The following is a 15,810-nucleotide window of genomic DNA, read 5'->3' as shown; positions in this document are numbered from 1 at the left end:
AACTTGAAAAGAGGCCACTTTCTCTTTAGGGTTTTCGATTAGTTCCACTAATGTAGAAGTACATTCTGTACCAGTGATGAGGAAAAAGCATAAGTTGTATGACCTTAGTTTGTTACTGCCGAGTAATTCTTATATAGGTAGAGTCAGATTTTTTGGTAGGACAGTTACAAAATCAGACAACCACAGTTTGAGTCCCATCAGCATCTAGCAATTTTCAGGTCCCCTCATAATAATGCAGTTGCTGCAACTTCAGAACCATGCTGTCAGCAGTTTTTTCTCCAGCAGGTATATGTTTAAATCCTTTTTCCTTAAGGAGGACACTATCAGAAACAACAGCAATACCTGAATGTTGAGCACACAACTCTTTCCATACACTGTTGGACAATAATTGGTAACACAACACAAATATTTGGTTTGTGCAATTCCTACATTTTCCAAAACTAGCTTTATCTGGAAGCATCTTATCAATTTCTTCTCGTGCTTGTTAAGAAATAAATGTCAAATTCCTATAGATGACACCAAATCTATCAGGAAGTGAATTACACAGCTTTAGTTCATTATAGGCTTAAGAATAAACGATATAAAAGAAGCCTTTACCAGTACTTTTTTGGAAAGAGATTTGTCATTTATGACGAAATCAAGATGAGCATTTCTGTTAATTTCGGGCCAAGCTGTTGTGAAGTAGAAGTTGAGGGAGCAGTAAGAGAGTAGCTGCAAAGTGTATGACATGGGAAGAGATGGCTAGATTACAGTACTGATAAATAAGTGTTCCATCAGTAGGGAAGGCAAAACCTGGGTATATAAGGAGTATGTAAGGCCTGTACCACTCTATAAAGCAGAAACATAGGCACTGACAAGGAAAATGGCTGAGAATAAAAAAGATATAATTTTAAAATGTTAAGATTTGCCAGAATATAGTGGCAAGAAGATTGTGAATGAGGAATTGGTGGCGAGGCTTAAAAAGACAATCTCAAAGCTTGAGATGGTTTGAATAGGTAATGAGAAGGGATCAGGAACAGTTTGTCAGGAAGTGATAGATATGAAAGTAGCCGGAAGAAGATTTGTAGGAAGACAGAAAGTCTTGGAGAAAAGGATAGATAAAGAAAGAGACCTGGAGGAAGTTTAGACAAGAAAAGCTAAGCAGAAAAAGCACAGGACGGTGAAGCATGAGAGAGCTCAATTTACTGTACTTCCAACTCCATACCTAGAAAATCTGTTGTAAAGAAAGATTATTGAAACATAATTTTTTTAAAAGAGAAAATTTTTCATATACAAACTGATTACTTTCTAGAAAATTGCCCTTCTCTCCACCTCTACTGATTACAGCTATGTCGGTCTGCACAAATAATATCAATTCTACCAAAAGAGGTGGTGAGGGACCTGACTGCATAATGAGAAAGGGAGAAATTGAAACTTCTTTTCCTGGGAGGTGTCTAGAAAATGCTACTGTTGCCAGTTAGGTTATCTTGAAGTAATGGGTTTGTGTGAGAAAAAAAATTAATTTTATTTGAAGAAATTACAATTTGCTCATAGTGGAATGCAATCAGGTTTGTGGGAGATTTAATGGTGCGTTACCTTGGAACTCTTATTCAGTTCTGCCATTAATTTAGATAAATTTGAAAATGCGCCAGAAAACTTCAATCTGTACCTACTGGTCAGTATTAGGTAAGTGTGAATTTTATTTGCTCCTCTGCTTTATAATGTTCAATACTGTAATGATATGCCAAGATAAAATGGTATTTTAAAGCATTCATAACCATATCAATTATAAATTACATTGTAGCAGTACAGTATTCTTCATTTGATCATTCTTGAAAATTGATGCTAGTTTTAAGGCATGTTTCCAGTTACATATTGCATAACCAGGTATATCATTTTATGTACCTTGTTTTGCAGGTCATTGATTGGAGTGCACTGCAATACAGGGAGACTGATCTCAAAAAAACTTTGAGAAATCCTCATGGAGACTGCATTTGGAGAACTCAGTCACCTAAGGTGTTATAGGAAACCTCCATAAAAATGACTGACCTATTGTTGTTCTGTAAAAGATAAAATAGAATGTGTCTTAAACCTCTATATAACCTGTCAAGGAGAAAATGTAAATGTCAGTGAGTGTGGACAGCTTTATTATGCTGCATAACTAGGTGCAGAGACACTTAGTATCTTACGTACAGTAGCAATCCAAGAATGACCTTGTTTGACCAAAGGTAAAATTAATCAAATGAATGTTTGTGGTGTAAGGCAGTTCATTTTTAATCCTGTATGAGGGCCTAAATTTATTATAACCTGATTTTTCATAAAAGAGCTTCGTTTTAGGGGAACAAATGCAAAATTGTTTTAAAGTATTGTAATTTGTATTTTCCCCTAGGTGAGCAAACCATACCTTTCTGTATTTCACTCTGAATATGTGTCAGGACAGTGGGTAGTATCAGTTGTTTAGTCAGTATGTGGCCAGTATACCTAGGAAAAATGCAAATTATTTAAAAATAATTGGCATTTTGGGGATAAAGGTAAGACCTTCTTCCTTGAATGTAAACCTTGATATATTGCTGAAGATTCACTGAAAATTATAAGCTGGATGAGGAGTACTGCCCTCTCTGTCAAGAGGTAAAGTAACTAAACCAAAATTTATATACAGACAGAATATATTAAATTTGGTTTCTGCATGATCGTCTGATAACTTGACCAGTCTGGTTTGTTGTGGTTATGCTGCTTAATGAGGGAGGAGGGGGGTTGTTAATCCTGGGTTTGGTTCAAGATGTCACGTATTGTATTCGGCTTTCCTTCAGTCCAAGGAATAAAGCTACAATATTAGCTCCCCTGACAAATCTGGAGTTTAGTTCTCCAGAACATGGCTGGCACTGATGTGGTCTAAAGTTCTGAAAGATTTTTTATCAACCACCATTGATATTGAATCAGTTAAGACCCCCTCAACCCTACAATGCTTTACATTATTGCTTTTGTATAAAAGTTTGCTGTCCTTAAAATTTATTCTGCAATTACAGTCCCAGCATGTGACTAGTGCATTATTTCTGTCATTATCATTAATGACTTTTTTGCTCTCCAATGCATTTTTGAATATTTTTCTATTTGGTCTTCCCAATGTAAGCCAAATCACAGTTGTTACAATGGATAATTTATATCCCAGCAGGTACAGACCTAGCTGTAACTTTTACAAGGAGTTGCTCAAGCTGCTTGTCTCTGCAAGCCAACCTTGGAAACTCCAGTTATTCTAGAGATATTTGAAATGATCGAAAACTTTTTTAAGTTTAAAGGGTACTTATTTGTATTACATTACTTGGAGAAGTAGCAATAGATACCTTAATATTTGATCGGGATCAGTAATAAAAATCTTCAACCTCAGTTTGTGACTGAGATCAGTGGTGAATATTTTCTCCTTCCTACTGATATTTGATAGCTTAGAGGTGATTTTTGTCCAAGTTCACATATTAAAAACAAAACACTCAGATGGTAAAAGGAATGTTGGATTCATTTCCTCAGAGTGGATAATTTTAATTTCTATGAGTGCAGTAACAGGAGGATACTCCAAAGGATAGCCAGGAATCCACTTCTGATTGTCAATACATATCCTTATCCGTTACAAGTAGCTCTATGAAATTTGTTAAAATTGAAGTTTTTAGTATGTAACTTGTGTTCACTAGAAACTTAGGAATTTAACTAATGGAAAGGTACTGTTTTAAATTTTTTTTCAACTTTGTCTACAGGATTGAAAAGTATGTTAGTTTGACTTGATCAAGTTAACACAGTTTGATGTGAATTTTTATCTGGGATTTTGAAGAAAGTTGTGCCCGCTGTTATAGCTTCATTTGTTTGCGGATCATTAGTTATTGTAACAGTTTGTCTTATGGATGTGTTTGCACTAATGAAGAGTTGACTCACACAATCTTTAATGAATTCATTTACCTTGCAATATTTTTAGTAAAAGGTTTTCATATAGCACATATGAGAAACTGTTATGCTGTAAAGCTGTTTTTTGGTAATTTAACAGTAATTTAACAGCTACTATTATTTGAGATTCATGAGTTTGAAGTTGTTTACTGAGGACATAAAGATTATGTCTTGACACATCTTGTTTTATTAACCATTCTGCTTATTGTTCCCTGCTAGAATTCAGATAAAATTTCCAAGCACTGGCTTACATGATTTGCATGTGTTTGTTTCAAGAATAAAAATACTTTGTTAGCTATTTCTTATATTTCTGAAGATCTTACCCAAAATTCCCACTTTTTGTGTTAATGTTTTAAAAATTGTTTGCATTGTCATAGACTGTGAATGAACAATTGTAAGTACAGTTCGGTGGTGGGATGATAGGACTGTATAGTTTTAGTTATGCTATAAAATCTTAGGAAATAAGTACATTTATATTGTTAATATGAGTTCAGTGTTAATGTATTGTATATTTGCAGGTTTATAGAGATTACGTGTTTTTTCAAGATCATGACTACCTTGTTCATATGTGGCCAATTTGCCGTGCAGTAATGGATCGTTGTTTCACGTATGATAGAGATGGCGATGGTCTGATTGAAAATGATGGTCAGGCAGATCAAACTTATGACTCGTGGATTATGCATGGGCCATCTGCATATTGCTGCTCATTATGGGTGGCTGCGTTGGCTGTGATGGTAGAAATAGCAGCAGAATTAAAAGATGAAGTGGAGGAGAAAAAATTTGCTGAGGCTCTTGCAAAAGCTAAAGTGACTCTACAAGATAAGCTTTGGAATGGTAAGTAAGACACATTGTAATGAGCGAATTGCTTAGTCACTGAGACTGAATAAGTACTGCATTATTATTTCAAAATTATATTGTAATATATTTACGTTTTATATAAGTAACTCCCCAAATAATTACATAGCTATTAGTTTGTACTTTATGCAGCAGCTCAAAATTTGAAAATCGCTGTAGCGCTCTTTTGTTTTGGGCGTAGGTAGCTTGCCCCACCCACTTTCGGGGAAGAATACGTACAACACAGGTAAAGAGCTGAATTCGTTTTTGCTGGTCAGTAACTAAACATTGGTTGTTGAGCAACTCTCTGGATTCGTTTTTCACCAGATGGTTGTGATTTTCTCTTCATTTGGTGAAGTACTCTGTAATTTTCATAGCCTGCTAATCTTAATTAGCTTAGCTAATATTCAGGACGTTTCCGATTGTGATTTTCCCTATTGTGACTGTTTTTGACTTATGTCAGATCTAGCTTGTCTAGTGTTAGGTACTGCAGTAAAGGCTGCAAGACCAGACTAACGTTGGTGAAATATGACAACCATACCATTTGTTCTTCTTGTAGAGAGCAAGTTTGCTCACCAGACCTTAAATGTGATGAATGTAAAGACTGGGATAAGGGGAAGTGGAAAATTTTTAATTCTCATATGGAAAAACTTCAACATGACAGACTGAGGAAGGCAACCTCTAGGGCTGAAGCTAGAGCTTCTGCTAGTCAGGATAATTCTCCAAAAGTAGGTGTTCCTGATTTGCATGTCCCTTCAATACCTGTGACTGCCTTTTCCCCTATCTCCAGTCCTCTGACTTTTCCAGTTACTCCAATCCCTGGCTCCCATTCTCCTGAACCCAATTCCATTGCCAGCTTAGAAGCTCATGTAGATCAGAAGTTTGATCTTATGGTGAATATTGTTTCCCAGATTGGGAATTCAGTTAGAGTCCTGATGGACAGGAACTGGCAGTCCAAGGGAGATCGGTGGGGTTTCCCCATGGGTAGTCGCTTCCTCAACCGAGCCTGTTGTTCAGAAATCCGAGGACTTGGTGGACAGCCACTGGAAAGGTGTCCGGTTGGATGTGCATACCTTGTCGTCGAGCGACTTTTGACTGACAAGAGGCAAAAAAGAGCAGTAGGTGCTTTTCTAGTGTCAAGGCCCTTGAAAAGGCATGGTGCTGGAGGATGACTCGCCCCCTGTCCTTAGTGAGCCATGGAGAGGGCTCATAGTCCACTCCCCTCCTGCAGTTTTTGGGAGCTCCCCAGTCAGGCTCCGCTTGTGCCTTCAGTATCCTTCGAGTGCTTAAAGTCCAAGCATTTAGTGTCCAAGTGGCCAGGCTTCAAGCACCCAGTGTATGAAAATTCAGGTAGCTGGCAGAACAAGCGTTCAATGCCCCTAGTAGGGCATTCAGTATCTAGCATGACAGGTGCGATTTCTCTGGTTATTGAGGACCCGTGTTTGTTGCCAATTCAACATCAGTTGGGTAACATTTTGAGCCTCCTTCAGAAGCCCGCTTTGGTGTCGCAGGGCCCTCCAGACCCTCCTATGTTTCTTATTTCCTCAGAGGAGGAACCTTTAGATTAGGAACAACCGATCACGAATTACTCGACGCTTTTAAGATACTTTTTAGTCTGTTATCCGACTTCTCTCTGGCGACCCTGACTTCTGGCTCCACTTTTATGATGCGACAGCCTACAGGGACTTCCAGGCTGCCTCAGATGGTGCTTTCTTCTTCCTCCAGGAAAGCTTTGGCCTGCATCAACAGCTGGTTGGTGGTGAAGAGAGATGTGGGGAAAGCAGTGTTTTGTACACTTCCTTCTCGTTTAATACGACAGAAGTATTTATTGTACTCCACTAAAGAAGCGCCTTCCTTGGGGGCTTCTGCCTCCTCTCAAGGGGACTTCTCTGGTCTCATGGATGTGACATGTTGTTCGGCGGTTTCCTCGACTATGAATTTGTTCATGGCTTCGGAGTTGGATCACCTTATCAAAGAGTCTTCAAGGTTTTCGAGATCCTGTTTCCTTGATTGGACTGTAGGGGCTTTGGCCAAAAAGATTGAAGATTGCACCACTCTGCAGGAGAACTTCACTGCAGATTGGTTAGGGGTACTTTCATGCGCTAACAGAGCGATTGAGACAGCGCCCAGGAGTTAGCAACCATTTTTGTGACTGGTCTTCTTAAGAAGAGGGATTTACGGTGCTCATTCACCACTAAAGGGATCACTCCCTCTCAGAGAAAGTCCCTCCTGTTCACTCCTTTGGACAAAACTAGTCTGTTCCCCCAAGCTGCCTTGGAACAAGTGACAGCTGAACTTCAAAAGAAATCACATCAAGGCTTACTTGCACAGTCGACCAAGAGATCTGGAGTTCCAACACGAGCACCTTCGACTTCTACTGCTGTTAGGACGGCCTCCCCTCTTTCCCAGCAGCCCTTTCGAGGAGGTAGAGGCTGCTTTTGATCCCAACCACAGACTAATCTCTGGTCAGTATGACCTACAAAGAAGACTACAATCAAACCCACCACTCGTAAATGAGCACCATGTCCTCCGTGTCCCCGTTGGAGCAAGGCTCCTCCATTTTTGGATCAAATGGAAGGCCAGGAGCGTGGAAACTTGGGTTCTAAAAGTTTTGAAAGAGGGTCCCTTTCAGGGAGAAACCTCCCTTAGCAACCTCACCCATCAGCTTGACGGCCTACTTGATAGGCTCGGAGAAGTTTTCGGCCCTGTCTTGAGAACTCTCAGCCCTACTCGAGAAACAAGCTGTGGATGTAGTCGAAGATGTAAGCACAGAGGGGTTCTACAACCGGCTCTTCTTTGTTCCCAAGTCATAGGGAGGAAGGAGACCTATCCTGAACGTCACTGCTCTGAACTTCTTTGTTCAAACAACAAAGTTCAGAATGGAAACATACCAGTCAGTCCTGTCAGCCATCCATCAGGGAGACTGGATGGTGACAATCGATATGCAGGACGCATCCTTACGCGTTCCAGTACACCCGGACTCCAGGAAGTATCTGAGGTTCATCTTTCAGGACAGGGTCTCCCAGTTTCAGGTGCTGAGCTTCAGCCTCTCCACAGCCCCTCAAGTTTTTACCCATGTTCTTGCCCCTCTGGCGAAGTGGCTCCACATAATGGGAATAAATGTATGTCTATACTTTATCTAGATGACTGGCTCCTGTGCTCCCCCTCAAGATCCCAGTGCACAGAGGACCTTCAGGAGACGCTCCAACTCGCCCAGGATTTGGGGCTTTTAATCATTTTCAAGAAATCTCAGCTGGTTCCCACTCAATCGATTCTTTATTTGGGGATGAAGATAGATTCTCTAAATTTTTGGGCTTTTCCGCCCATCAAAGGATCCAGAACTGCCTCAAGAAAGTCCGGAACTTCATCTCTCATCCGTCCTGCTCAGCCAACAAGTGGATGAACCTCCTGGGAACACAGTCCTCCATTGAAAAGTTTGTGCCTTTGGGCAGGCTACAAACCAGAGTGTTGCAGTTCTTCCTAAGGGCCAGCTGGTGCAGGAAGAACCTCCCGGACTCGTTTGTCTTCCTCATCATCACTCCTGAAATCAAGGAGAACCTTTGGTAGTGGCTGGCAGTAGTAAAGTCGCTGCTCCCTCTGAACCCCAACTTAACGTTGTATTCAGATGTGCCAGATCTGTGTTGGGGGCTCCACTCAATGACAAGGAAGTTTCTGGGACGTGGTCCTCAGCCTAAAGGGACCTACACATAAACATGAAGGAGCTGAAGGTGATACATCTAGCTCTTCAATTCTTCTCAGCAGCAGCTTTCAACAGGACAGTCATGGTCCATTCAGACAGCATGGCCACACTGGCCTACATCAGGAATCAAGGGGGGACACATTCCTTTTCACTTTATGAAGCAGCTAAGGATCTCCTCTTGTGGGCACAAGACAACAGTACCAGTATTGTGACCCACTTCATTTATGGCAAACCGAATGTCCTTGCGGACAAATTAAGTGGCAGCGAAGAGGTTTTACTGACGAAATGAACGCTGAATCCACAGGTGTGCACCGACCTGTGGAAATGGTGGGGAAAGCTGTCGATAGATCTGTTTGCAATATCAAGAAACCATTGTCTCCCTCTGTTTTGTTTCTCAGCTCCAGATCCTCAGGCATGGGTGACAGATGCCATGACAAATTGAACGCTGAATCCACAGGTGTGCACCGACCTGTGGAAATGGTGGGGAAAACCATCGATAGACCTTTTTGCAATATCAAGAAACCATTGTCTCCCTCTGTTTTGTTTCCCAGCTCCAGATCCTCAGGCTTGGGTGACAGATACCATGCTGCAGGATTGGTCAGACCTAGACGTTTATGCCTTTCCTCCATTCAGCATGGTGAGGGAAGTGCTGAAGAAGTTCATCACTCAACAACATATCTATGACTCTAGTGGCTCTCCTTTGGCCACACAAAAAATGGTTCCTGGATCTTCTTGGCATTCTTGTAGATTTCCCAAGACTGTTACCTCAGAAGAGAAATCTCAAACAGCCTCATTTTCACCGTTTTCATCTTGGCTTATCCACTCTTGCTCAGACAGGCTTCAGACTGTCCAGGAGCTTGTCAGAGCGAAGGGTTTTTCAAGAAAAGCTGCAGAAGCGATTGCAAAATGTAGGTGCCGATCTCCTGCTGCAGTCTACCAGGCCAAGAGGGCAGTCTTTTGAGGCTGGTGCCGAGAGCATAATATCTCCTCTTCTAAAACGACTTTAACTCGGTTACAGACTTTTTACTGTTTCCGAGGTCTTCCAAAGGATTGGCTGCATCCGCCATTAAAGGATACAGGGCTGTGTTAAATTCTGTTTTTAAATGTAGGGGAATAGACCTATCCACAAACCAGGACATTAGTGATTTGATTAAATCATTAAATACGTCTAAACAAGATAAATCTACAACGGTTGCCTGGAACATGTATGTGGTTCTTAAATGGCTTTCGGGCCCTCCATTTGAATCCTTGGGCTCCTCTTTGCTAAGGGATTTGACCAGGAAAACCTTATTTTTAATGGTTCTGGCTACTGCTAAAAGAATTATCGAATTGCATGCCCTTGATAAGACGGTAGACTTTTCTCAAGGGAATGCAGTGTGCTCTCCGACCTTAGGGTCTTGGTAAAGAACGAAGATCCTTCTAATCCTGGGCCATGTTCGTTTACTGTCGAGCTTGGCTGATATCCTGGGTCCAGGAGATCAGGAGATGGTGCTCTGCCCAGTAAGAGCACTGAAGATTTATTTGGAGAGAACTAAAAGAATTAGAAGTTCCTCACAGAATCTTTGGTGTTCAATTAAGGATCCCGGACGTCCGGTATCCAAAAATGCCTTAACCTTCTTTTTGAGGACTGTGATTTCCAAATCACAATTGAAAGTTCAAGAGGATACCCTACCCATGTGTAAAGTTAAGGCCCATGAAATAAGGGCAGTTGCCACCTCACTGGCTTTCAAACGGAATCTCTCGCTCTCAATGATCTTGCAATCCATGTATTGGAGATGCAAGTCATTTTTGTTTATGTAATACCTTCGTGATATAAAGGCAGTGTATGAGAAATGCAGTACATTAGGCCTATTCTTTGCAGCTGGCATGGTATTGGGAGGCGAAGGATAGGAGGAATACTTTCTATTTCCTCTATCCCCTCTCCTTGTGAAGGATTGTCATTTTTTCTTGGGAAGCCTTTAGGCACTGTGTGTTGTGAGTGCCCACCAGTCATTGTTTTTTATAGTTTGGTTGGATTAATTTTTGAAGGTGGGATAGTTTAAATTTATCTGGTCATATTTTGTTGTACTGCAACCAGGGCAAGGGCATGTATATATATATTGACAGGCAGTCCCCGGTTATCGGCGGGGTTCCGTTCTGACGGTCTGACAATAAGCGAAAATTGCCAGTAATTGAAAATCTGCGATTTTCGGGGCTTATCAGCGCCTCTATTAGGTGATAAGTGGAAATCGGCGTATATCGGCACTGAAAGTTGCCGATTTTCTTCACTAGACAAGCCCCGAGAAACCGGATTGCTGATAACTGAGCCCACCTATAACCGGGGACTGCCTGTATATATATATATATTTTATTGGATTATAAACTGTGGAGGTGACCCTTGGCTCTCCCACCATGCCACAACAGGTTGAGAGGCAGCTCCGACCAGAGGCAGTATCTACCTGCTGTAGCTCCCTCATTAGGTAAGGTTACAACAAGCATTTCATGATGCTAGGTAATTTTCTATTTCAAATCCATCCATCTCTAAGGGTTTTTGAGTAGTATATGACCATGTATCCCACCTCTTATTAATGCGAGATTCAGCTATGTAATTATTTGGTAAGTTACTCATATCAGAATAACGTTATTATAGTGTAGTCGCTTGTTTCGTCCTCGAGTTACCTTCCATGGTCCACCAGAGCTCCATGGTGACCAAACAAATATTAAAGAATTCCCTTCTTGTTGGTATTTTTGCCAGGTATTGTGTCGTAATGATTAACATTCTAACACGTGATGGAGTATATAATGGACTCAAAGATAAAAGGACACTTTCCTTTTTCTTCAGTGAAGTTTTTCCAACATCAAAGAACCTGCAAGAAAGAGAAGTGACTATTACGCATGCTCGTCTGCCCTCTCGTTTACGACTGAGTCGGTAAAGACCAGTGAGCCATTACTTCTGTTTGGTCAGTAACAAATGGTTTAGTCGTTACCAGCACTCCAAAAAAATTTTACTTTTTTCTCCGATTTCATTATTGAGGATCATGGAAACAAAAAATAGCGAGATAAGTGCTTAATATTAAGTTCCAGTTAAAAGTTTTAGTTGTAAACTTTGGGAATTGATAATTTGTGTGTGAAAGCCAGAACCCAGCAATTACTCATGTTGATCGCTAGTTTCATAAAGTGAAAATTATTGTAAATTTTAATTAAATGTTTTAACCAAAAGAAATGTTCCACAATTTATTAATATAGAAAATCCTTTCAGATTATACGATGTCTATAATAATCTAGGCACTAAGTCAGAATAATTTTGACTAGATTCATAGTGGATGTTGTCTGTAGCCTATGACCTAGGATTACGTATCCTTAAGTGCCCTAGCTTAGACCAAACACCTTAGGATAAGATAATAACATTATCTAGGCAAAATAAATCGATAGCCTAACAATAAGGCTACATATTAGTATAATTTTTTTCTTTTATATAAGCCAGTGCACGTCAGCATGATCTAAATAATCCAGGACTAGGCATGACCTCATATTATGTGATAACTTTTTATGAAACCTCCCTTTTTTGGGCTAAATTGTTAGCCTAGGCCATGTAACCTAGGACTGGATGAATTAGTAATCTGTGCTGGATGAGATGGTAACCTAGCCTTAAGGCTACATACTAAGGCAATTGTGTTTTATGTAACTCATACCCTTCAGTGTGAATTAAAAAATCCAGATTAGGCAGAAGCCTAGATTAGAATAAATTATAGCCTGGCCATAAAGTTACACATTAGTGAGTTACTGTTTTATATAGTAGACCAAATAGCCTAGGATTGGATATAAACAACAACCTGGGTTAGACAAAAAATAAGGTTACATATTAGTAAGTTACATAATGGTAAGTTACTGTTTTTATATAGCCTATACGTTTAAGAGTGATCTATAATAATCCTTTCTTACCTATACTAAGTGAGAAAGGATGAATAAGCCTAGGATTATATATAAACAGTATCCTAGGCTCAATAAAATAACCTAGTTTTTTATAATTTGGTAGCATATCTGTAAGGCTACATACTTGTAGGGTCTTATGTATCCTATGTCCTTAAAGGTAATACAGGCAGTCCCCGGTTTACGACGGTTCCGGCTTACGACGTTCTGAGGTTACGACGCTTTTCAAATATATTCATCAGAAATTATTTCCCGGCTTACGACGCATGTTCTGGGGTTACGACGCGTCGTACGCCGATCCGACGGAAGAAATTTGGCCCCAAAACAGCAGAATAATCATAATTTGAAGGTTTTTTGATGTAAAACTCAATAATAATGCAGTTTACGTCGTTTTCAATGCACCCAGAGCATTAAAAGTAAGGTTTTCTTATGATTTTTGACGATTTTCGACGATTTTCCGGTTTACGACGATTTTCGGGTTACGACGCGGCGCAAGAACGGAACCCCTGTCGTAAACCGGGAACCGCCTGTATAAACCTAGAACAGGCAGTAGCCTAACCAGATTAAGTAGGAACCCCTTTTTAGGGAATATCCTACTATTAGCCTAAAACAGCGATGGCCGAGTATCAGGTTAAAGGGTAGTCTTGGCCATATAAAACAGAAAACCAGATTATAAGAGGATTATTTTCTGTATAGTTTTAAATAAGCCTACAAGAGGCAGTGACATAGAATAGGTTAAGTGAGAACCTTCTAAGAAATCCTCTATTCTTAGCTTAACGTAGATTATAAACTAGAAGCATTAACTTAAGCTGTATAAAACAGTAGCTTGGGTTACTTAAACAAATTAGTTCATAGCAGTTAGTCTGAATGGCATGACAATTACAATTGAAAATTTCACATAGCCATTGCAAAAGGACTAACAGTGTATAGATAATACAGCCATATACAGGTAAGAAAACTAACCTAAACCGTAGAGGGTTTAAGTTATCATAGATATTTAATTAAATGTATTGCAACTACACACTTGTAATCAAGTTAACCTGTAATAGCAAAACTATATGAGGAATACAGAAGTGTCCTCATAAAAAACAATTAATACTAACTAGCCTCTAATAACAACTTGTTTTATATCACTATGGGGCCACCATTAAGGTAGGACCCTCAGCTCAAGTGTTCTGTAGCAAATTGCTCAGTTCACTGTTTGCCGATGGGTACGGCGCATACCACAAGTTAAATTTGCTTGGTCGCCAGATATATGCGAAATTTGCTTGGTCGCCAGATATATGCGAGATTTGTAAAATGCTCCTGGCAGCAAATTTTAAGGATGAAACAACTTGTTTTAAGCTGCCTTGATGGGTCTCAGGGTTCATTAGGGGTGAGAAAAGGGAGATTATATCTTTCTGGCAGCAGATATTTAACCCTTTCTCAGAAAAAGATCTGTGTTTGGGCAAAAACCCAGTAACATCAGTCCCCGGTACCTCCCAGGTTAAGCCTGCAGAGGAAGTAGAGGAATCTTTATATGGGGTTGACATTCTTACTAAAGAATATGAAGTGGACATTGCCACTGAAATGGCCCTGCTGAACCCAGAAGGCTCAGGGACACAAATTTTAGTTAGCCATGGGAGAAACCTTCCAGAAGGAATTCTATTTCCCATGCAGCTATCAATGCTGAACAGGATCTTTACCCTAGAAGGGATACTAAGATCCACTTAACTCCGACTGAAATGACTACATTTTCGGAGGGGTATAGTAACTTACCCAGGACTTCTGCCCCTTGATTAACACGCAGTACAGTTTAGTTGTTGAAGCTCAGTTAGACTGCGCAAGCTCCCCCAAAAGGGACACACAGTTTGTGCCATTTGATCAATTCCATAAAAAAACTGAGTAACATCAAAGATGTCCTTACCACAGAATGGCAATATATAAGGGAAATGAAGCATAATTCCAAAAAGGAAATTGAGTCAGTCTTGTGCACCTCAAAGTGTAAAAGTACTGCATCCTGTAACCGAAAAGTGGGTGTGGATACAAATGCTGCCCAAACAAGGTCTAATGTTAGAATTCCGACTGGAAACAAAAAAATGGTCAGTTCGGAATACAGTACAGAACTTCAGATCAAAACATAATAGGGGCTCCAATACCCACCCCTGTTGATACTGATAATCCCTGGCAAGATGCCTCAGTGTGCATTTTCTCTCCTGCGGGCAAGTATGTAATTAATGAGAGAAAAACTGTGAGTGAAGATGTACAAGAAGAATTTAGCAACAGGGCAGTATTCCCTAATACAGAATGGCATCTGGTACCATCTTCACCAGACATGGAGGAACCACTAACAGAAACGGTTTTCTTACCTGTGCCTATAGCATTAAAAGCTATAAAAAAACACCCTTTACCAGGTCAACAAAAAATGGATTTCTTCTTCCATTTTGAATAAGACCCAAGTTGTTCACCAAGTAGCCCCAGCCTTCTGTCCCTTCACTTTCAAAATTATTAATCATGTGAAGACAGATTTTCAGAATTTATAGTGACTAAAAAAAAGAGACACAATGGCAGAATTAAAACCATTTGCCACTTTCATCCCAGTTTCGGGAAATTCCACCAAGGAAAAAGCTCCCTTAGACATAGCTGTGCATCAGTTTGGGACCCCTATGAGAAGACTTTCAGAGGGGACACCCTCGTCAGAATAATATGCTAGGCTTCAATTCCTTAGTATTATAACCTTTATCACCTTGCTGGAAGTTGCCACCAAAAGCTACCAAAAGATTCCAGGACAATTTTTGCTGTTGAGGCCAAAAGTCTTATGAGAACCCTATGGGAAGCACTGTAATTTTCTAGAATGGCGCATAAAAGCGCTAATGGAAGCATTGGAGAGCTGCAACAAATCACTCTCCAATGTCACTGCGTTATTACATTCTAACCCCTTCTGTAACAACCTATTTAAGGAGTCTGTTGTGGCTCAACTCATGAGCAAACCCGCCAACAAAATTGTACAGTGTACGCTCTTCTGGGGAAAGGGGAATTCAGGAAGCAAAGAACCCAAAATTTCCCTTTACCCAACCCCAAAAAAGGCTCACTTTGATCTAATATCATATAAGCCTTCAGTCACCCCCAAAAGTTTTCCTCACAAAACAGGTAGGTGGTCAGAAGGGACGATTCCCTACAAAGGGACAACAAAAACAACAACAAGAACAGTAAGGACATCCTTTTCACAAGGTCCAAATACCATCGTGTAGGGGGGAAAAAGGAAAAGGAACTCCTGGAATGTCTATCAAAGGCAAAGGCAGAGGAAGAGGCGGATACCAATAGGAATTGTATGGTTGGGGGTCAGCTTCGATAACATCACAGACAATGGAAAGTGTTTTCCCTTTTGGGGGGACAGCATTATTTTCAATGGGATGGGGTAGAAACGGTTTCTAGCCTAGACTTGTCATTCCATCCTAATCCTTCGGGCCAGCCCTATG

At 40.3% G+C, this 15,810-nt stretch overlaps 1 protein-coding gene across 1 annotated transcript in view; it reads left to right on the top strand.

Moving 5' to 3' along the window:
* Positions 1 to 15,810, top strand: part of LOC136828642 (non-lysosomal glucosylceramidase) — a 110,765-nt gene that overhangs the window by 74,256 nt on the left and 20,699 nt on the right. The window contains exon 13 of the mRNA XM_067086680.1: positions 4,428 to 4,743. Coding sequence (XP_066942781.1) covers positions 4,428 to 4,743 — 316 coding nt within the window. The remainder of the gene's footprint in view (positions 1 to 4,427; positions 4,744 to 15,810) is intronic.

This window comes from Macrobrachium rosenbergii, chromosome 43, assembly GCF_040412425.1.
Source record: "Macrobrachium rosenbergii isolate ZJJX-2024 chromosome 43, ASM4041242v1, whole genome shotgun sequence".
Lineage (NCBI taxonomy): Eukaryota > Metazoa > Arthropoda > Malacostraca > Decapoda > Palaemonidae > Macrobrachium > Macrobrachium rosenbergii.
This window is presented reverse-complemented; position numbering and strand designations above follow the sequence as displayed.